The sequence below is a fragment of the Tachypleus tridentatus genome, chromosome 9, assembly GCF_004210375.1.
Source record: "Tachypleus tridentatus isolate NWPU-2018 chromosome 9, ASM421037v1, whole genome shotgun sequence".
NCBI classification, from domain to species: Eukaryota; Metazoa; Arthropoda; class Merostomata; order Xiphosura; family Limulidae; genus Tachypleus; species Tachypleus tridentatus.
The window spans coordinates 130,993,302-131,015,847 of record NC_134833.1 but is presented as its reverse complement, the minus strand read 5'-3'; the positions used below and the strand labels follow the sequence as shown (position 1 = coordinate 131,015,847).

The 22,546-nt window shown below is 34.5% G+C and overlaps 1 protein-coding gene across 1 annotated transcript in view; it reads right to left on the bottom strand.

Moving 5' to 3' along the window:
- Positions 1-22,546, bottom strand: part of LOC143227488 (uncharacterized) — a 457,070-nt gene that overhangs the window by 412,612 nt on the left and 21,912 nt on the right. Inside the window, 8 exon segments of the mRNA XM_076458930.1 lie at positions 2,028-2,150; positions 2,401-2,501; positions 6,118-6,295; positions 8,925-9,038; positions 11,260-11,370; positions 13,132-13,222; positions 16,968-17,073; positions 18,852-18,908. Coding sequence (XP_076315045.1) covers positions 2,028-2,150; positions 2,401-2,501; positions 6,118-6,295; positions 8,925-9,038; positions 11,260-11,370; positions 13,132-13,222; positions 16,968-17,073; positions 18,852-18,908 — 881 coding nt within the window.

The following is a 22,546-nucleotide window of genomic DNA, read 5'->3' as shown; positions in this document are numbered from 1 at the left end:
CGTAGGTTTGTATAACTGCAAGATAGTTAATGTATTTTACAGTTTAAACGTAGGTTTGTATAACTGTAAGACAGTTAATGTATTTTACAGTCTAAACGTAGGTTTGTATAACTTCAAGACAGTTAACGTATTTTATAGTTTAAACGTAGGTTTGTATAACTGCAAGACAGTGAATGCATTTTACAGTTTAATCGTAGGTTTGTATAACTGCAAGACAGTTAATGTATTTTACAGTTTAAACGTAGGTTTGTATAACTGCAAGACAGTTAATGTATCTTACAGTCTAAACGTAGGTTTGTATAACTGCAAAACAGTTAATGTATTTTACAGTTTAATCGTAGGTTTGTATAACTGCAAGATAGTTAATGTATTTTACAGTTTAAACGTAGGTTTGTATAACTGTAAGACAGTGAATGTATTTTACAGTTTCAACGTAGGTTTGTATAACTGTAAGACAGTTAATGTATTTTACAGTCTAAACGTAGGTTTGTATAACTGCAAAACAGTTAATGTATTTTATAGTTTAAACGTAGGTTTGTATAACTGCAAGACAGTGAATGCATTTTACAGTTTAATCGTAGGTTTGTATAACTGCAAGATAGTTAATGTATTTTACAGTTTAAACGTAGGTTTGTATAACTGTAAGACAGTTAATGTATTTTACAGTCTAAACGTAGGTTTGTATAACTTCAAGACAGTTAACGTATTTTATAGTTTAAACGTAGGTTTGTATAACTGCAAGACAGTGAATGCATTTTACAGTTTAATCGTAGGTTTGTATAACTGCAAGATAGTTAATGTATTTTACAGTTTAAACGTAGGTTTGTATAACTGTAAGACAGTGAATGTATTTTACAGTTTAAACGTAGGTTTGTATAACTGTAAGACAGTTAATGTATTTTACAGTCTAAACGTAGGTTTGTATAACTTCAAGACAGTTAACGTATTTTATAGTTTAAACGTAGGTTTGTATAACTGCAAGACAGTTAATGTATTTTACAGTTTAATCGTAGGTTTGTATAACTGCAAGATAGTTAATGTATTTTACAGTTTAAACGTAGGTTTGTATAACTGTAAGACAGTTAACGTATTTTACAGTCTAAACGTAGGTTTGTATAACTTCAAGACAGTTAACGTATTTTATAGTTTAATCGTAGGTTTGTATAACTGCAAGACAGTTAATGTATTTTACAGTTTAAACGTAGGTTTGTATAACTGCAAGACAGTTAACGTATTTTATAGTTTAAACGTAGGTTTGTATAACTGCAAGACAGTGAATGCATTTTACAGTTTAAACGTAGGTTTGTATAACTGCAAGACAGTTAACGTATTTTATAGTTTAAACGTAGGTTTGTATAACTGCAAGACAGTTAATGTATTTTACAGTTTAAACGTAGGTTTGTATAACTGCAAGACAGTTAACGTATTTTATAGTTTAATCGTAGGTTTGTATAACTGCAAGACAGTTAATGTTTTTTTGCAGTTTAAACGTAGGTTTGTATAACTGTAAGACAGTTAATGTATTTTACAGTTTAAACGTAGGTTTGTATAACTGCAAGAGAGTTAATGTTTTTTTGCAGTTTAAACGTAGGTTTGTATAACTGTAAGACAGTTAATGTATTTTACAGTTTAAACGTAGGTATGTTTTACGTATTAAATATCTTCATTCAGACATTGTCAAAATTATTTTGACACAAACGTAAATCTGTTAGTTTGACACAAAGTGTAAAATAGTGCATTTAGTATTTTTGAAGCTCGTCCATTTAAAAACGTTTGAAAAGGGGGCCCATATACATCACTAGAGGGCTACATTATACTATCATATCAAGCGTGTGTTTTTCTTAAAGTAAATCCACCTCGGGCTATCTGCTGAGCCCACCAAGAGGAAGGAAGAAATAGCTAAAGAAACACGTTCAGATATATTGTGTTTCTTTGACACAAGATTTTGTTACTTTTGAATAATTTAATATATAAACATGAAGAGATCTTAGTAGATTTATAAAATTGATATAGCTTATAGACTTTACCTCTTTAACTCCTGTCTCGAACTCCATGAAGTCGGCCACATGTCGAATATGGTGCTGACAGTCTCTCCATAACAGTGTGAACTTTTCTTCTTGACTTTGAATTTCCTTGATTTTATTCCTAACCTATATTAATGTTACGATATGATATCCGGTAGTTACTATTACACCACATCTATTATCACTGTAACAGCACGCATATATCAATTTATACTTTTATAAATAAGTCGGAGAAGACAGTTTTTAAAACTTTGACGTGAATCCATGTACTAAGACATTCATATCTAAATATTTTACTGTGTTTAACATCTAATGACCGATCAAGGAAATAAGAAGACACTAATGGTTACAGAAAGGTGCTTCAACAATGTCTGACCTGGTTTTGAGCTATCAGAATTTCTTCTGGTGGTTCATTTCCTGACAAAGTTTTGAACCCACTATTCAGGTCCATTTCCAGCTGCTCAAGAAGATCCTGTCCTGAAATAAACACAACACGCCCTCTTGTAGAATTACTGATGTAAGCATAAAGCGATTAAGTTTAGATGCTCACTCAAGTCTATTATTATTATTATCAGAAGAAGCTGTAGCAAATTAAAGAAATTTACAAAGGTGTTTCTAGAACGTAGGTAATAATGGTTGAAACCTACCACAGACAGGGCACAAAAAACACGAGTGTGGAATATATCGATCACAAAAGAAAAACAACAAATAAAAACACGATAAAAATATTAAAAATAATACAAGTTTTCAGCTCTTGAAAAAGTTCTGAAGAACATCTTTTGTGGGTCTTTGTAGATATGTGCCCTCTCCATATATACATATATATATATATACTGCTGGCCAAAATCTTAAGGCCAATAAATATAAAGAAAAAAATATTCATTTTGCGTTGTTAGACTCAATCACTTATTTGAGTAGAGCTTCGAAAAATGAAAATAAGAAAAGGGAAAATAAACTTTTTTAGCATTTAATAGGGAAAATGTGAACACTATGAAATTAGCCTAAATACTAACTGGTCAAAAGTTTAAGACTATACTAAAACGAAGCGTCAATTGATAAGCACTTAACGAAATTTAGTCATTTGTTTTCAAGCATTAGCGTTGTCAACATCTCCCACTGACATCTCTTGTGTTACATTGGGTAAAAACATGGCAAAGGCTAAAACGTTGACAGAGTTTGAACGTGGCAGAATTGTCGAGCTGCAAAAGCAAGGTCTCTCTCAACGAGCCATCGCTGGTGAAATTGGACGTAGTAAAACTGCTGTTGCAAATTTCTTAAAAGACTCTGAGGGATACGGAACGATAATTTCAAGTGGTCGGTCAAAGAAAATTTCGCCGGCGTTGAGCAAGAGGATTCTATGTGCTGTCCGGCAAGACACCAGCCGATCGTCGAACCAGATTAAGGCCCTTACGGACGCAGAATGCAACCCCAGAACATTAAGACGGCATCTACGAGAGAAATGCCTTTATATCCGTAAACGTCTTCAAAGGCCACGCCTCCTTCCATACCACGAAACAGGTCGGTTAAACTTTGCTGAGAAGCTCTAAGCATGGGACGTAGAAAAGTGGAAGAAGGTTTTGTTCTCTGATAAGAAAAATTTAACCTGGATGGTCCAGATGGCTTCCAACGTTACTGGCACGATAAGGATAACCTATCAGAGACATTTTCTACACGACACAGTGGAGGAGGTTCCATCATGATCTTGGGTGCTTTCTCCTTCCATGGAACATTGGAGCTTCAGGTTATACAGGGGCGTCAAACAGTAGCTGGCTACATTGGCTTGTTGGAGAGAGCATCCTTATTGAATGAAGGCCCTCGCTTGTGTGGAAATGACTGAATCTTTCAGCATGATAACGCTGCAATCCACAATGCCCGCCGGACAAAGGACTTTTTCATGGCGAATAACATGATTCTTTTGGGCCATCCAACGTGTTCGTCCGAACTGAACTCCATTGCAAATGTTTGGGGGTGGATGGCAAGGGAAGTCTATAGAAATGGACGTCAATTCCAAACAGTGCATGATCTTCGTGAAGCCATCTTCACTACTTGGAATAGCATTCCAGCCAGCCTTCTATAAACGCTTATATCGACCATGCCAAAGCGAATGTTTGAAGTTATTCGCAATGACGGCCGTGCAATTCACTTCTAAGACCTCTTGTTGGGCATTTCATACCCTGTTTAGGACTTCCTATTGGTATGGTCTTAAACTATCTACCAACTAGTATTTAGACTAATTTCATAGTGGTCACATTTTACCTATTAAATGCTAAAAACGTTTTTAATTTTTATTTTCCCTTTTCTTATTTTCATCTTTTGAAGCTCTACTCAAATAAGCGGTTGAGTCTAACAACGCAAAATACATATTTTTCCTTTATGTAAATTGGCCTTAAGATTTTGGTCAGCAATGTATATGTGTATATAAGTTATGTACAATTTTTAATAACTTTAAAATATTTATGAATAAAGGAATATTTGGACCCATAGTTTCAGAGTTAAATATATATAAATATATACACTAGTCGTAAATTGGTAATTGAATTTTTTTTTTTAAATCTTAGTGGAATTGAAGATAGATGTCACCATGATATTTGTTTGTTGTTTGTTTGTTTGTTTTTGAATTTCGCACAAAGCTACTCGAGGGCTATCTGTGCTAGCCGTCCCTAATTTAGCAGTGTAAGACTAGAGGGAAGGCAGCTAGTCATCACCACCCACCGCCAACCTTTGGGCTACTCTTTTACTAACTAATAGTGTGATTGACCGTAACATTATAACACCCCTATGAACCCACGACCCTCAGATTACAAGTCGCACGCCTTAACAAGCTTGGCCATGCCGGGCCTCACTATAATATTTCTTTACATGCATTCGCTCATAAACATGAAAAAGAAACGATAAGAAATAATATAAGAAAGAACCTCTGTTATACGATTATGTAAAGGTATCTTTACTTATGTATTTGTTATTCTTTCTGACTTGAAAGTGTAATTTAAATGAGACAAATAAACCAACACAAGTGGAGTAAGCTATTCCTAAAACAAGGCTCTGAATAATACCCGGAAGAGTGATATAAATATCCCCTAGTTTAAATACCACTAGCATTGTCCTAAAACAAATATCTTAAATTTTATCATTATTAAAGCTGTAGACTTAAGTGTTATAATTGTAAACAGAATCCTACAAAACCAGGTATTTGGTGTTTGTTTCAGAGCAAAGCCACCTTGGGTTATTTCCTAGTTTACTGGGGGAGAATCGAACCCCGTACTTTAGTGTTAAATTCTTAAACTTACTGCTGTCCCACCGTGAGACAAACGCCAAATAACATGATTAATTCAAAGACAGTGAACACATAAATTGAAGTCACGAAGGTTAAAATAAAGAGAAATACGTTTAACGTCCTTCAGTGACGAGTGAAGTGTCCTCGCTCTCTGATAATAAACAGTATATCATAACTTGTACTTTTGTCAGTAACAATTCAATATAAGTGACATTAATTACATATTATCTTAAAAGACAAAGAATATTAGGCCAGCAAAGTTATCGGGTTTGAATGACACAGAGCAACATTATTTTTAGGGAAAAATGTTTTTTACACTTTTATAGAATAATTAGTAATTCTGTATAGCATTTGAAGATAAAAAAAATATATAAGATAATACTTTATCATAATGTATGAAATAAATAAAATCATTAAAGAGCAGACTTTATTATTCGTATATGTATAGTGTACTGTTTCTTATACATTGTGAGACCAGGTGTGACCCATGATAGCTGTTGTGCTGAAAGAATCATAATTTAAGCTGCGATATGCAGTTGAAGTTCATGTTTGGTGAAAGGTACGGCGCAGGTTGGAAGGGTTAACACCTTATTATTTTTCCTTTATCTTTTCATCATGACCAACCTCGAATTTAGCATCTGTTTTTCTTCTCGATAGTTTTAAATTTAAAAGGGAAACTCGTATAAAAATCAGTTATAAAGAACTATAAATCACTTACCTTTCCCACAGTAAATCACAATTTAAAATATCACTGATATTAAAATATTTATCTTCTAAAATAAAAACTTAAATCTTGAAGGCCTTTGCAGGAAGGCTTACCGTTCTTCAAAGCAGTGTTAGGAGCGGTCATTACATTGTCGTAGAATTTTCGAAGATGTTGGAGTGCGTCAGCCATGTTGTCTTGAGTGAGATTCCTTGTGTGAGTGTTTAAAAGAACACAGGAAGTATCCAAGTGCCTAAGAACCGCAGTGGACGCCTTCAAATATCTTTCTAAAGCCTTGCAACATATCAAAATTATGACGTTCTTATTTCATCATTTAATATGGAAATGTAAAACTAACCTAGAACTGAAATTTCACATCAGGGGTTGAAGTTTTTAAAACGGATAAAATCTTACGATAAAACAAACGGTAATGAATAAATTTACTTGAAACTATTAACGGTTCAATACATATTTAAATTATTTTACTTTGGTAAATAATCTATATGGAATAGAACTTACTAAAATGACAGGTTTTACGTTTCAGTGCTAATATAACATTTTAAGACATTTCATCACGACAACGTATTTATATTTATCACGAAGGACTATGTACTGTGAATAATTTAAAACTTGTAAACACAGAGGTCAAAGACTTGAAGGTTGAAATAGAAACAATTGAAAATTGGGTCTCTTTAAATCGAAGTTTATACATTAAAACAATATACTCGTTTTTCGGTAAAATGTGTAAAATATTTTGCTGATATTAATATAACTTTTTCCAAGTTCTAAGTTCAGCATAACATAAACTTTACAATATAAGAATATGTAATTCATGTCTATCTCCTTATTCTTACGTTGAAAATTTCCCTTTGTTTAAAATGACCAACAGATGACGCTAACATAGTAAGTAATTTCTAGCTGTATTTCTGACAAGCTAAAACAACTAGTGACAATTAACAAGCATAGTTGAAAGTACAGATTGAGACAACCCTGTTTCTTAAAACTCATGCTGTACTGGTTAAAAACAAGGGTAAGAATTTTATGTAGAACAATTTAAGAAGTAGGAATGGGAACACCATAAGGTAAGGAAACAAATGGGAGTGATAATATTACAACATTTGATGGTTCTTCACACGGTGCAGCCTCTAAGTGGCTGTGGCCATCATTCCACCCAGTTCTACTTTGTGTTATTTTATAACTTGGTAATTGTTTAAACTAAATGAAGAATGCGTAGAGGTAAATTTCTCTGTTGTACACTTTGTTTCAGCAACCAAAAACAGATACGTGTATTTAGTCAAATTACGTAAGGGGACATTATAGTTGTCTGACTGGTGACCAATGGACCAAAGGAAAAGGACCTAAACCAGTGATTTTCGAAATATTTAAATTTGTTGAGTATTTAGGAAAGATTAACCACTAATAAAGCTCAATTCAAGTCGATAATTGGATCAAAGTAAAATACGAACTAGGAATAGGCGGAACGATGGCCACACCCACTTTAAGGTGGCACCATGTAAAATAAAAACACACTGTCAATTGTTGGTCAATTTAAACAAAAAGAAAATTTCAACATAAAAGTTAAGGAAATAGATATGAAACTACATATTCTTATATTGCACAAGTTACAAAAATCATTATTTTCTAATGTTTACTCACCCATTCCTACCTTGTTTCCTTACTTTTTGGTGCTCCCATACCTACTTTCTAATTGTTTTATTTAAATTTTTATTCTTGCACCATAGCTAATTTTTGGTACGAAGTCTCAAAAGTGACTGGACTGTAGGCTTATATTTGTTGTATCTTTTCCTAGTGCTATGTTTCGAGAGTGACTGAGATATAGGCCTATTGTTTTCGTAGCTTTTCTTAGAGCTATCTCTTAACATTTCCCAGTTTTTCTAAGAGCTTGACTATAGTTTTTGGTTTTTCCTTTAGTCAGAGTAGCAGCCTTTTGTTTGGTTGTATTAGTGCCTAAGGCTTGTTTCGCATATTCAGCATTACTGTTCTAGCCTCATGTCTATTTTTGTACTAATGCCCTTTTTGCTAGGACAAAGACTTTTCAGGGTTGCCAACATAAGATTTTTCTCCTTTTTTCTCGATTTATTTCCTCGAAAAGTATGTTTTAAAAACAACAACTTTAGATATCAATAGGTCACACTTAGTTTGAAAACAATGCAAGAGTAGATTATGCTACTTATCAATCTTGTTTTCAGTTCAGAGCACTCGAACACAGTCTTGTCAGACTTAGGTACTGGTAGCGTTAATCCTCACGTAGGAGACTCATTTTGTAGGTACCTACTGCTATGATAAAATTGCTTTATCCAACACAGAACCCTCGAATCAGATCTACAGAACTAAAAATCAAATTTCAAAGGTGGATTCACAGTTAGAACCTAGACCTAAAGAATCTATATATTTCATGTTTTTTTGTTTTTTTTATCTAGCTGATACAGCTACAGGATGATCACAAACAATCCTGCACCTTCATGTGATGTGAGGGCAGGTTGTTACTTGGTAAGTCACAGAGAGTGCTCGTAATTACAGAATATGATTACCAGTATATTGTTAGCTTATTAACAGTGTTGCATCATAGCTATTGTTATTTTCAAGGTTAAAAGAAAAACGCATTTAGACAGTCAGTCGTGTAGTCAGACTTGTGGTTATGTGAAAATTTTGTTTTTACTCTACTGACTTTTTCACACACTTTAGTGTCTTGTTACTCTGCAGTTATTCTATTTGCCACTCAACAGTGTGTGTATAAAGTGCTTATAAACTTTTGTTCACATGCTGTTTGCAGTCTGTTGGAGATTTGAATTTGTATTGCAAAAATTGCACAACTGATCAATTCTTATCATAAGTACTACAATTTTAATATCATCACTATGATATTTCATTACGATCCTCATCTCAAAGTTTAAAATCTTACCAGTCTTTTATGCAGCCACTGTTCATGATCATATGAGTAGGTGCCACCAAAATCTGAAGTCAGTTGACTCGGAGAAATCAATTTGTGGAGATTTTTCAAGGTGATGTACTGGGGCTGCAAGAGAAAATCTTAGATATAAAAGGCGTGTTTATTCTTTTTTTCAGTCCACCAGTTGCTTGTACTGACCATTGTTTACATCTTAACGTTTATCAGTTTCTGTTATAAAGGACAAAGCGATTGCTAATTAAAGAAACTTGGAGGAATGCTGCTCACTTTACGATGAACACACACAAGTAATATATACATATATTTAAAAAGTAAATTAATCAATGTTAAAGCAGGAAACTAGTTTTTTTTTACTATGCTTTTAGTAATACTAACAAATACTACCAATTTCACACTGACCTTCTCTCTTTGAGTTAGAATGTACAATTTCTTCATTGTCTTTGTAAGTGGGTAAAGATGAAGAGGAGTGTGGAATGCATAACTAGTGATAAACTTACCACAGAAGGAATATGTGTCACCATGACAACTAAGGGAAATACAAGATACAGAGATGGAAATTAATATGTGAGAGTTATTTTGGAGCCTAACCACATTATTAAAACCCATTTCGCTACGTCCAGTCATTCTGTATCTGACAACAATAGCAATGGTCTTCCAGAGAAAATTCCATTATAAAAGACTCCTTTGTAATGTTATCATGTCCAAAGCACACCACTCCACCCTGTGTTATATTCATAGTACTTTATGTTGCACGATGAGGACTTTAAACAGTTAGATCATGAAGAAATCCGCAGACACCACATTTAACGATATATCCGGTATGTTTTAAGCATGGTATAGCATGAAAACTGTTTTATTCTCCAGATGCTTGAGGTATACGACGTTCAGACAGATATGTCGTGGAAGCAACTTGTGCACACGTGCTCTGTGTTACGTTTTCAGGTAAAGATCCTTCTTGATTATCTTGCATATTGTTACTTGAGGCTTTTGAATAGTTTTTGCCACTGACCTCTATTCTCGCTTGTTACAAAACACCGCGTGTTACTTACAATAGCTGGAGTACGCCTTGTTGCACGTCTCTTTCTGGATTCTCCCTTTGCTTCGATTTATTATATATTTCTTTGTTTCCAGTTCAATTAAGTACATAGGATATCCAAGTCTTGGAAATTCTAAATCTCTGATCTGAACACATCTTTATGATCTGAGTCTATGAGTATTTTGAGTCGGAAAGGGCTGTTACGTAATCTTCTTCAAAGCGATCAGTTTTCAGAGGCATAACACTAGCTACTAAATGCCTACCAATATTAAAATGTAGTTCTAATACAATCCGTTCTACCATGACTTTATATCAGCTGTGGTTGTGACACGAGCCGTTAGTTTACATATTCAAAATGATTTTAATACAAGGTACTCATCTGAGCTTCTGCGTATCAGATCTTCATAAAAATTTTCTACTTGTGTCTTAGATATGTTTTTGAAAGTTCTGAGCCATATGGATTAATTTTATTTTAACCGTTAGATTTCACTTTTTTAAAATAAATTTTGGAACTATTATTTTTTAAAGAAAAAATTCCTTTTCATTTCATTACATAATAATAAAGAAAGAAATAATACCATTGTTTGATTTTTGGGCTTTGTCAATATGTGTGTGTGTGTTTTCATATAGCAAAGCCACATTAGGATATTTGCTGAGTACACGGAGGGGAATCGAACCCATGATTTTAGCGTTGTAAATCCATAGAATTACCGCTGTATTAGGGGGGGGATTTGTCAATATGTCCTTTGTGTTTGATTTGTTATGAATTTCGCGCAACGCTCTACAAGGGCTCGTTGAGCTATCCGTCCCTAATTTAGTAGTGTAAAACAAGAGGGAAGGCAGCTAGTCATCACTAACTACCAACTTTTGGGTTACTCTTTTACCAATGAATAGTGGGATTGATCATGACATATGAACGTCCCAAAGAGCAAGCATCTTTGTTAGGACTGGGATTCGAACCCGCAACTCTCAGAGTGGTAATTTTTTGTTCTTTTTATGTTGACACGTTGGTTCCCACACGACCCACCGGTGACTCGTGCTCTATTTTCTTTTTAAAGGGCCACATATTGGCTGGGACACAATGGCTATATATACACTCTTTCTAGAAAAAAGGAACTGTAAAATGACTGGTGAAACCCTGGAAAGTATTGGCAAAATAGGCTTAGGAACCAACGCATTAAAATAACAAGCTAGTTCCTGAGGTATGATCTCTGTGAGTTTGGATATTTGTTTTACCATTTTACATCACATGTTGGAAACTAACATATTTAAAACTTCTTCCAACTATCATACCTGAAAGTCTAAAAACAGTTTCTCTTTTTTTAGGTCCACAGGTTTTTGTCTGTCCAGCAAACCGTCGGGTTTAATGACATAAACAGCGCTCACAAAATCTTCCAATGATGTCTGGAACAAAAAGACGAGGGTTAGTAAACGTATCTGTGAATAATTACAATTATTTTAACTTTTTTTACTAATAATACTTTCTTATTAATGATAGAATGCTTGTATTTAAGGTTAAAGCTACATAATGGGCTATCTGTAATCTGCCCAAAATGGTATAAATACACGATTTTGCGTTTTAAGCACTCAAACTTATCACTGTGCTACCAGGAGACTGATAAAAATAAATGTGAGTGTTTCTTATAGCAAAGCCATATTGGGCAATCTGTTGTATCTACCGAGGGGAATCGAACCCCTAATTTTAGCGTTATAAATCCATAGACTTACTGCTGTCCCAGCGGAGAACAAAAAGAAAGAAATACGAATTTTCGATAATACCATTCTTACATTAAATAACTCTGTAATTACCCGAATGCTAAAAATAGTATAGAAACAACTGCAATATAAAAATACTACAGGATAAAAAACAGACAACTCTTTTTGGAATTTCGCGCAAAGCTACATGAAGGCTATCTGCGCTAGCCGTCCCTAATTTAGCAGTGTAAGACTAGAGGGAAGTTTAGCTAGTCAGCACCATCCACCGCCAACTCTTGGGTTACTCTTTTACTAACGAATAGTGGAATGGACCGTTACATTATAACGCCCCCTCAGCTGAAAAGGCGAGTATGTTTGGTGCGACGGGGATTCGAACCCGTGACCTTCAAATGACGAGTCGAACGCCTTAACCCACCTGGCCATGCCGGACCTATAACGAGGGAAGGTACAAACATTAACAAATATAATGAGTGAACGCGTATCAAACTTGTAACAGTATACTACAAATATCAACAAGTTGATTTCGATAGCAGTATGACTAACTTAAGTAATAAAATGTTGAAAACTGATAAATCCAAGTGACAGTTTTTATTTTAATTCTTAAACAAAGAAATCATTATCAGCATTTCTAATATAAACAATCGTCCCATTCAAGAGAAGAATACAGTAAACAGTTATTAGATCTACACACATTTTACCCCTAATTATGCAATTGTTAATAATAAGCGAAGATGAATTCAAAATTTTAAATGAAACATTTTGATATTTATTTCACTGTCATTAAACGGTCCGGCATGGCCAGGCGGTTAAGGCACTCGACTAGTAATCCGAGGCCCGCGTGTTCGAGTCCCCGTCACACAAAATTTGCTCGCCCTCTCAGCTGTGGGGCGTTATAATGTGACGGTAAATCCCACTATTTATTGGTAAAAGGGTAGCCCAAGAGTTGGCGGTGGGTAGTGATGACTAGCCGCCTTCTCTCTGGTCTTACACTACTAAATTAGGGACGGTTGGCGCCGATAGCCCTGGTGTAGCTTTGCGCGAAATTCTAAACAAACAAACTGTCATTAAATATAAATAACTATTGATTTGTCAGATCAACTAGCTAATTGTTGTGTTGTCAGATCAAATGCTAATCTAGTTGTGGTTCATTTTCTTTAAATATGCTATAAATATATAATTTTTTCTTAATATTTAATATAAGCGTTTAGTTTTTGGTATACTTGTGTTTTCTATATGAAGTATTGAATAAAATATATTTTGATTATTAAGAACAGGTGGCATTTGATAAAATAATAAGAACTAATACTTCCTTACCTTTTTATGTATTTACAAAAATATTATAACGATAATCTGGTTTTTAGTTTGTGATTAGCTAACTATGAAAGTTCATGCTCGGTTGTTTTGTTTCTTACTGGATTAAAGGTTACAGTTTAAGATCCAAACACTTACGTGTACTGCTATGAACGATGTTTTAAGTTGCTTCCAACCTTCACCGTGTCCGTCTATGATGACTATGAATCCCAGATCCCTGGAGTCTTCACTACCAGTAAAATAAACTACAACATCATTATCTCATTCCATTTCAGCTAATGTCAATTTTTTCGTTGGTTTATTTTTCCACATTTGTGTTTTTTTTTTTTTATTAATCACTTTTTCAGAGAAACATTACCAAGAATAAATAATTCATACAATATCGTTGGTTAGTTATTTGTGAAACAAATGGTTCATATACTATCATTGGTTAGTCACTTGTGAAACGGCTCGGCATGGCCAGGTGGATTAAGGCGTTCGACTCGTAATCTGAGGGTCGCGGGTTCGAATCCCCCATCAAACATGCTCGCCCTCCCAGCCGTGGGAGCGTATAATGTGACGGTCAATCCCACTATTCGTTGGTAAAAGAGTAGCCCAAGAGTTGGCGGTGGGTGGTGATGACTAGCTGCCTTCCCTCTAGTCTTACACTGCTAAATTAGGGACGGCTAGCACAGATAGCCCTCGAGTAGCTTTGTGCGAAATTCCACAAAACAATCGAGAAATGGAATTTCAGATGTAAGCGTTTGAAAATCACACATTAAACGGTGACTCACCAGGAGACCCAAGGTTCTCAAAGTTTGGTCTGATAATTCATTAGAAAAATTTGCAATTCGCAAACATTTTGACAGAGTGCTACATTAATTTCTAAAACTTTCTATAGGCGTAAGAAGTCAAAACACTTTAATGAAATATAAGTCAAACGGTGTGGCAAATGCATTTAAACAATACAATTTAATGACTTAACTTGTAGTGCGATTTTACGAAAGCGCTCTCTCGATAGCTATTCGTTATTTTGTGACTTAGTTACGCCTAATGGCCAGTAACTTTACAGAATCAAATAATTAAAAATATTACAATGTTGAAAAATGTGTACTTTCCATAGTATATGAAAGCACGAGCATGTTTGGCTCGACAGGGATGCGAACCTGCGACCTTCCGATTACGAGTCGCACGCCTTAACACGCTGGGCCCACTTAACAATTTGCCCAATTTTTCAAATTACTCTTACCTCAGCTTACTTTTTTTCCAAAATAATCAGAATACACACTCCATCAGGATAAATAAAGTTATACATTTTCAGTGTATCTGAGCTAGCACCTTCAAAAGTGTCATCGCAAAAGTTTTAAGACTCAGAACTTCCAGGTCATTCCAGAGTACGGAAAAACAATTAAATACATTAAAAGCTCATTCGTGTGTGTGTTTCTGTTTCTGTCAGTGCACACGTTATCTCTGTTCTATTTCATTTATCAGCTTCAGGGAGGTCTAAGAATTTTATCTAATGAAATGTATATATTTCACAAGATAAAATAATGACCTAACTTTCTATCTCTAAATTCTTTGTAGTTCATCATCTTCAGTGAAGAGAACATTTTTTTTTTACAAGATTACATTTTGTTTTCTCCAGATAATTATATAGTATGATGTTTACTAATTACTTTTTTACAGCAAGATTGTGAATATGAAACACGAATGTTTTCCTGTCACGAGTGTTATTTCTGTACGGAAACGTGTTAAGCAGATAGTACGTTTAAATCAAACTAAGTTTATTAGCCCTTTTCTCCTCTTATAACGTGAGTAAAAACATTATAAAAACGACTAGAGTCAAATCTTAGACTGATTTAATTTGCGTTAATTCACCAAAACTTGTGAAACTGCTCAATATGAGTTTTAACTTTAATACAATCGTTGAAAAATATCTCCGAGAAGAAAGTAATAAGATACACCACTAATTACACAGTTAACAGGTCCCTCTCGCTATGAATCGTTTCATTTACAAATCTGATGCGTATATGTTACAACAAACATTATAAATGACGTTAAAATAATTTGAATGACAAGAACATTGGGTAATGCTTTGATCAGACATTGATATGGATTAATTTTTATCATGAACACATTAATTTTCCTTCGAAATTTGGATATTTTTTAATTTTTAGATCGGTGATTCAGCGACTGAGACTAAACCTGATGGTTGATTATTTTGCTTTTTCCCTTACAGTCAACCATCAAATTAACAATTTGGTGCTGACGTCACATAGAAAAAAAAGAGAAAAAATTTCTAGAAACAAAACCTAAACTTATTTGCTGATGATGGTCACTTCGTACATGTAGTTTTATTTACGTTTTTAATAAATTTGTATTATTGTATACTTTTCTGAAAACAAGCAAACGAGATTAAAACATTATTAGTATAATTCAGATTCCAGCATAGTTCATTCTATGAATTTCAACAATAAGAACAACGACAAAATATTTTACGAAAGAAAAATTCTTTGCTCAGTACGTGATAATTCTTATTCGTCTTTTGTCACATTATTCAAATTTAGGCTTAAAAAAACATTAAGTAAACCTGAGTCAACTTCCAAAACCTACATCATTTTGAAAACGAGGAACAAGTTTCTCTTCTATTAATATTAATAGGATAGTTCAGGACTATCAGGATATATCCATTATTTAATATGGCTATCCGTGTTTTCTGCTTAACTAGAAATTCTAAAAAAAAAAAAAAATGTTTGAGGTCTCTTATTCTAAAGTATCAGTATATGCAAAGTCAGCGAAATTCAGCTAGTGTTAAATGCTTCATTCTTTATACAGTGTTTCATATTATAGATGTGGTTACAATGCGTCGATCTGCACTTTGAGTGTACAGGGTGTTCGGAAAGTCACTGTGCAGTTTTGTAATCATATACATATATAAGTGCACAGTGACTTTTCGAACACTCTGTATAATAAAGTGTTTAAAGTAATATTTCATTGTTATAAGTTAGTTTTTCGCTAGATGGTATTGCTAATCTTGACAAAGACGTTTGATCTAAAAAAGTTCATGAAAGTAGGCCTAAAAGCCTAAAACCTTCATATTGATGTAATAATCTAGAAATTTCGTAGAATCTGGAGAAACAATAGTACATTATAAACACGAGTAGTCAGTGTGTTAAGATTAAATGATCATCGAGTATTTCAGTTCAGTGTTAGATTATGATAACTGATGGATCTGTCGATCGATTAGCGAAAACGTCAGTCATAAAATTAACTCACGACTACTGAAAGATATACCTGGTTTCACATTTTCCTTAATACGAGTTATTAGGTAAAAAAATAATAAAAAAATTCAGCTGTAAAATGAATGGAACACTGGGATTTGTTGGTCTCTATAGAAAAAAAAACATACTTGTTATATGCTATTCAGCGTTAAGATGTAATAATTTACTCTTTAATTTTAGATTTTAAATGTGTTTATAGGATCAATTGATTAAGAATAAAACAGCAACCCATAACACTTCACCCTTTCCCAAAATAAGGGGCTTGCCCTACAACGTTTAAAAAGTACCCTTTATATCAATTTGCCCCTGCACTTTTAATCTTCCTTGTACGTTGCTTAAGGAAATTATGCTAGAAAGTTCTTAGTTTTCAGTTTGGTGTAGCTAACATTACTTTCACAGTAACCGTTAACAATGAAAATGTTGCTTGAAAACTTAGACCTATAATTTGTGCAAAAGTGAGAACACAACCTGTGACAAACATTATAGAATAAACAGTTTAATCCGTTGTTCGTTTCTCCAAATAATACGATAGAAATCGCCCAAAGATGGAACACTGTAAAACAAAAAGCAACACGAGAAATAATTTGTATGTAAAGTATGGAAAGAACGCCCTCTTCCTCCGTAATGTACCACTGAAGTTTTAATGTCAATGATCGATTCTTAAAACATTATAAGGACATATTTTTGTGATGATTCCAAGCTACTTAAACTTACCTAAGCAAGGAACCTAGGTATTTCAATACAGCCGCTAGATCTTCAAGTGTAACTCTTGGGCACACTGGGATGGATAATATAGGTCGACCTTTCTTGTCTACACCACCTGCAGGTTTCCCAGATTTGTGTATTTACAACTCAGATTCTTTGTATACACACACATATATACAAATTGTATTTATATTTACACTAAAACATACTGGTAATGAGGCTACGTTTGTTAGTGTTAGACTACAGTATTAAAACCAAACGTCACTACGCTGTAGGAAGGTAGCATGTAAGTTTAAGTAACTTCTTTTAAATGCTTTTATCGATTAGTTTGAAAATGTGTGAAATTCATTACGTCTTCGACTGGCATAAGTAATTCCTCAAAAATCGTATTGAAAACTTATACAAAAATCTGCCAGTCTGGCTTACGTGTTAAAATGTATTAGCCTGTAAGTTTACAAACGCAGTGTCTTCGACATGTATGGTCTATTTTAAATTTCGTGCGAAGCTAATCGATGGCTATTTGCTCTAGCCATTCCTAATTTAGCAATGATAGACTAGAAGGTATGCAGCTACTCAACACCATCCACCACCAGCTCTTGGGCTATTCTTTTCCCAAAAATATTGGTATTGAGCGTTACATCATTATAACGCCCTCAAGTTTGAAAGAGCGAGTATGTTCGGTGACGAGTCGAACGTCCTAACAATCAGGTTATATCAGCCCCAATATGACTTTGAACGTCCCAACAATCAGGCTATATCAGCCCCAGCATGACTTTGAACGTCCGCGTTAATAGAATATAAATTTTCCCGCCAAATATTTCTTGTATAAGTTTAATCAAAATTGATCTATCTTAGAAATAACATGACGAACTAAAAGAAAGAATAGAACTATTCGGTTCTCATAAATGTGAAGAATATTTATTCTTTTCTGTTTTCATAAATCTAGAAACACTTCATAAATAAGACACTCATTATTATATATAATTAGTACGGTAAGGAACCCTCAGATAAATGACAATATTGTGGACTTCCTCTGCTGTTTTTCTTTGCTTCGGACTCCATGCTGACCTGATGAAGGTTTGTGGAAACCAAGAACAACGAGAAACAGTGGCGGATCCACAGTTGTTCGAGAGAAAGAGGGACAACAACAGAGACTCGGGTGTGCTGATGGGAGGGTCTGGGATTATATTGGCTTCTTTCTACCCTTCCGCCATCTTTGTTCAGCATACGTTTGTTTCAGCTGAAGGAATTCAGTTACCAAATTAATGCAAACCAAAAAAGGTCGTGACGAGGTTGCAAATACATAAAATGAATCCTTGTACAAAAATGTTTTATTGTCCCCAAAAAGGGAGAAGGGGCAGACCCTTTGCCTCCTCTCTTGATCCGCCACTGAAATAAGTTTGTTTTGGATTAAAGCTACACAGTGGATTATCTGTGTTCTGCCCACAATAGGTATCAAAACCCGGTTTCTAGCGCTGTAAGTCCATAGACTGAGAGGCCTTAAAGAAATTCGAAGAAAACTTGTTACATCGACCGTACTTGATTCTTTAATGTCAATTCTTCTAAGGTGGAACTTACTTTATCAGTGTAAGTATTTTCAGTTCATTTTTAATTAATGACTATAAAACTGAAAGGTAGATAATAAATAAACAAGATAAGAATTGAAGAACACAATACTGACAAACTATTACCTCCTGTCCTTGAACTAGTGTGTAGCACCTTGATTGTATACAAACACAGCCTAAATAGATTGACGTATTTTACTCTAATTATTTAACCACTCTCCTAACATCGGTGAAACAATGGCCCGTGACTCATCTGAAAGACGCACAAACATAAATAGTTAGTGATATATATATCTTACCTTTCAACCAATCAAAGCATGGAACTTACCAGAGAGGAAAGCGACTCTTCTCTTCAAGATCTCGACAATTTGAGCAGCTTCCTGAACTGTAATAATAAAACAATACATGTACGTTACGCTTGGTAAGAGTTCAGGTAAGATTACACGATAATGTGATATATGACCTATGTGGATTCAGCCAAAACGTTTACATCATTTAATTAGCATTAAACAGAAGCTTTTTCTGTTTCTACCTGTTTCTCTGATGACAAACAACAACAAGGTTGTTCCACAGGTTTGTGTCTACATGTTAAATTATTTGAAAGTTGTGAATATAAGACCATTCAAACTCCATTCGATCTTCAATTACCACGAAATATTGTAGTACTCTTTGTTTTGGAGTTATTTTTAACACTGTGTAGTAGTTTGTCATATATCAATAAACAGAAGCATATCATTACACTTCTAAAATGTCTAAACTACACTGCTGAGTTCTATTGTAACGTGTTCTATCGTTAGGCGGGTTCTTTTGGATTGTTGTAAGCGTAATGTCAGATCAAGTCCACGTAATGGTAACGAATAAATTTATTCTTCAATAATGTTTGGTACAAGCTACACTGAATTTGACACAAATTATAGGAGTAAGTTCACAAACGACGTTTCAACAGAACTTCTAAAACTAATTGGTAATAACGTAACTTATAAACTTACTTGCAGAATTCCTTAGCTAATCGTTGAAGTAACTGTATGGACGCGATAACTCTCACTACTGACATTGAACTGAATCTCTGATTACTCATTGACTTTTCACTAATTAATTCATATTGCACCATTGGTTCTTGATACTACGCGAAATTTCCAAATTTTTAATTTTCATGAAATTTCTAGATATTGTGTTGTTAACCATCTAGCAAATATCTAAAGTAAAATATTAAAATTATAGCTTACAGAAGTACCTTATATTAAAACGATTTCATATAAACAAATCAACGAGTCACGTAACAAGTATTACTGATATAAAGTCGTAGAGGAACGGGATGTATCAGAACTACATTTTGACATTATTTGGAGTTTATTAGGTAGTGTGATGCAATCGAAAATTGATCCCTCTTAGAAAGGATATGTAATAGTCCTTTTCGAATCAAAATATTTATTCATCAGATCATAAAGGTGTACATAATCGGGGAATTATAATTTCCAAAATAGAGACATTCCTTAGACTTAATTGTATTGATGAAAAAAAGGAATATGTATCAACTTGGTTGAAGGATCTTTCAGAAAGGGACTGGCAATAAGTCGTATTCCAGCCGTGATAAATAAAATGCGCCCTCTTGTAACAAATGAAATTTCTCGAATACAAAGATCAGTGACAAAAACTGTTCATGTGTCTCGATTTGCAACATAATGACGAGAGAACTCCTTCTGAAAACGTGACATTGTTTTCAGTAAATGTCCGCTCAACTGTTGCTTACCTGAAAAAGCTTGAGAATGAAACTAGTAATCATGCTATTCCTTACGAAGACGTGCTCGTCATGTGGCAGGATGAAGCGCCTATAGATTTTTTACAGTTGAAATGTGGAGACAAAACTGCTCCCATAGATTTGATCGAGTATGGTATGGAAATCATGTCGGAAGGAAAGGTGTGTTTTAGATATGAAAGCCTTATAACAGAACAATTTGCAATAGAAACTATGCTACATGTCACTGGTCATGTCACCACTTCTAGAAACAATATAAATTCATTTGAAAGTTTTTTTGCATGCAAGGTTATAAGACCTATTTGATTTTTGCTAAAATTAATAATCAACAGCAAGATTTACTTAAAAAAAACTCTCTCATGTATATGAAAGTCAAAGTTTTTAACTACCCGAAATTTAAACACTCAGTATTTTCAAACCTACAATATAAAATGTTCTCCAATATACAAAACCTCTAAAACACTTAGAGAGGATACCACCGCCTGAGCTAAAGGGTTAACCCCTTTGTCACTTCTAATAAGTCACATTCTAGGTGTTGAGATTGCAAACAACCCATCATTTCCTTCTTCAACTAACAAGACCCTTTCTTTTCAGAGCCCACTTTCAGGGTTGTCAGATTACCACTAGCTAAAAGCTAAGTTTTCTGTGGTAATTAACTTCGTACATATGTGTGTCCCAGGATAGAGCCGAACACTTCTCAGCGAGTGTTCTACCACCCAAGATAAATGGTTACCTCCTAGCTACTCTTAATGAGGCACTTTTTAACTATCCAAATCATCTGGTTACAATGTTCTTAAACGTATCAAACATAAATATTCTAAGCACACTATACTTAGATTCTCTCAAACACATAAGCTTTAAGACTTGAACACCCTCAGACATATGAAAATTAAAGTCGTAAAAACTCTCACGATACACTAGATTAAAATTTTAATGTTTCTCAGGTTTTCACATGCCAGAATACTTGTTATTTTCAGAGAAACAAAACATTTTCTCATTTACGAGACATAAGTTTCAACAACAAAACTTAAGAAAGTTTGTTTTTTAATTTCGCGCAAAGCTGTACGAGGGCTATCCGTGATAGCCGTCCCTAATTGAACAGTGTAAGATTAGAGGGAAGGCAGCTAGTCATCACCACCCACCGCCAGCTTTTGGACTACTCTTTTACCAACGAATAGTGGGATTGACTGTCACATTATAATGCCCCCACGACTGAAAGGGCAAGTATGTTTGGTTGGTCGGGGATTCGAACCCGCGACCCTCGAATTACGAGTCAAGTGCCTTGACCACCTGTCCATGCCGGGCCCTTAAAAAAAGTTCTTAAATATAAAGGCGCCTGACACCTTTAAAACGCACTAGTTTTAGACAACTAAAATACTCGCAAATTTAGCACGTTATTAAATACACGAACTGTAAGACTGTAAACAAGTTTAAGAAATTCAAATGTTAACATAAAATGTCTTGGAAGGTACAATATAGCTATTGTTATGTCTGCATACGCCGGAAATGAGTTGGTAAGAAATTACTAACAAAAGACAATTAAAATATACAGGGAAAATATTCTGAAACAAATAAAACCATTTCAAGGTTAATATGACACATTATTACAGAATTTCATGCCACTGTGGAGATGGCACCATTTTTTTTATCACCATGGTATATCAAGGTTTATGTTATTTGATTTTACCGTCTGTCTACGTTGTTATTGTTTAAGCAAAGCCACATTGGGCCATATGTTGTGTCTACCGCAGGGTATCGAACCACGAATTTTAGCGTTGTAAGATGTTTGTTCTCTAGAAGATATATTAATTAAGGAAATTTCAGTTCAGGATGGTATTTCGGCGAGTTTCCTTTTAGGCAGTGCAACTGGTTAGTTAATTAGAATGTGTGATAAAACCACAGGATAAAGAACCAGAAATATCTCGGTTTTTGTTTTGAATTTCGCTTAAGACAGTTTCTGATTTAGCATTAATATGTGTGTGTTTTATTATAACCAAGCCACATGGGGCCATGTGCTGTGCCCATCGAGAGAAATCGAGCCACTGATTGTAGCGTTGTAAACTCGAAGACTTAGCGCTGTCACACTAAGGGACTTTAGTAGTGGTAGCCCTGAGGGATGGCAGCTAGTTAATACCACCCACCGCCAACTCTTGCCTCTTTTTTCTTAAACAACGAATAGTGGAATTGGCCGTCACTTTCTAACGCTCCCACGGCGAATATGTTCGATGATGCGGATTTGAAACCGCAATCCGCAGATTGCAAGTCGA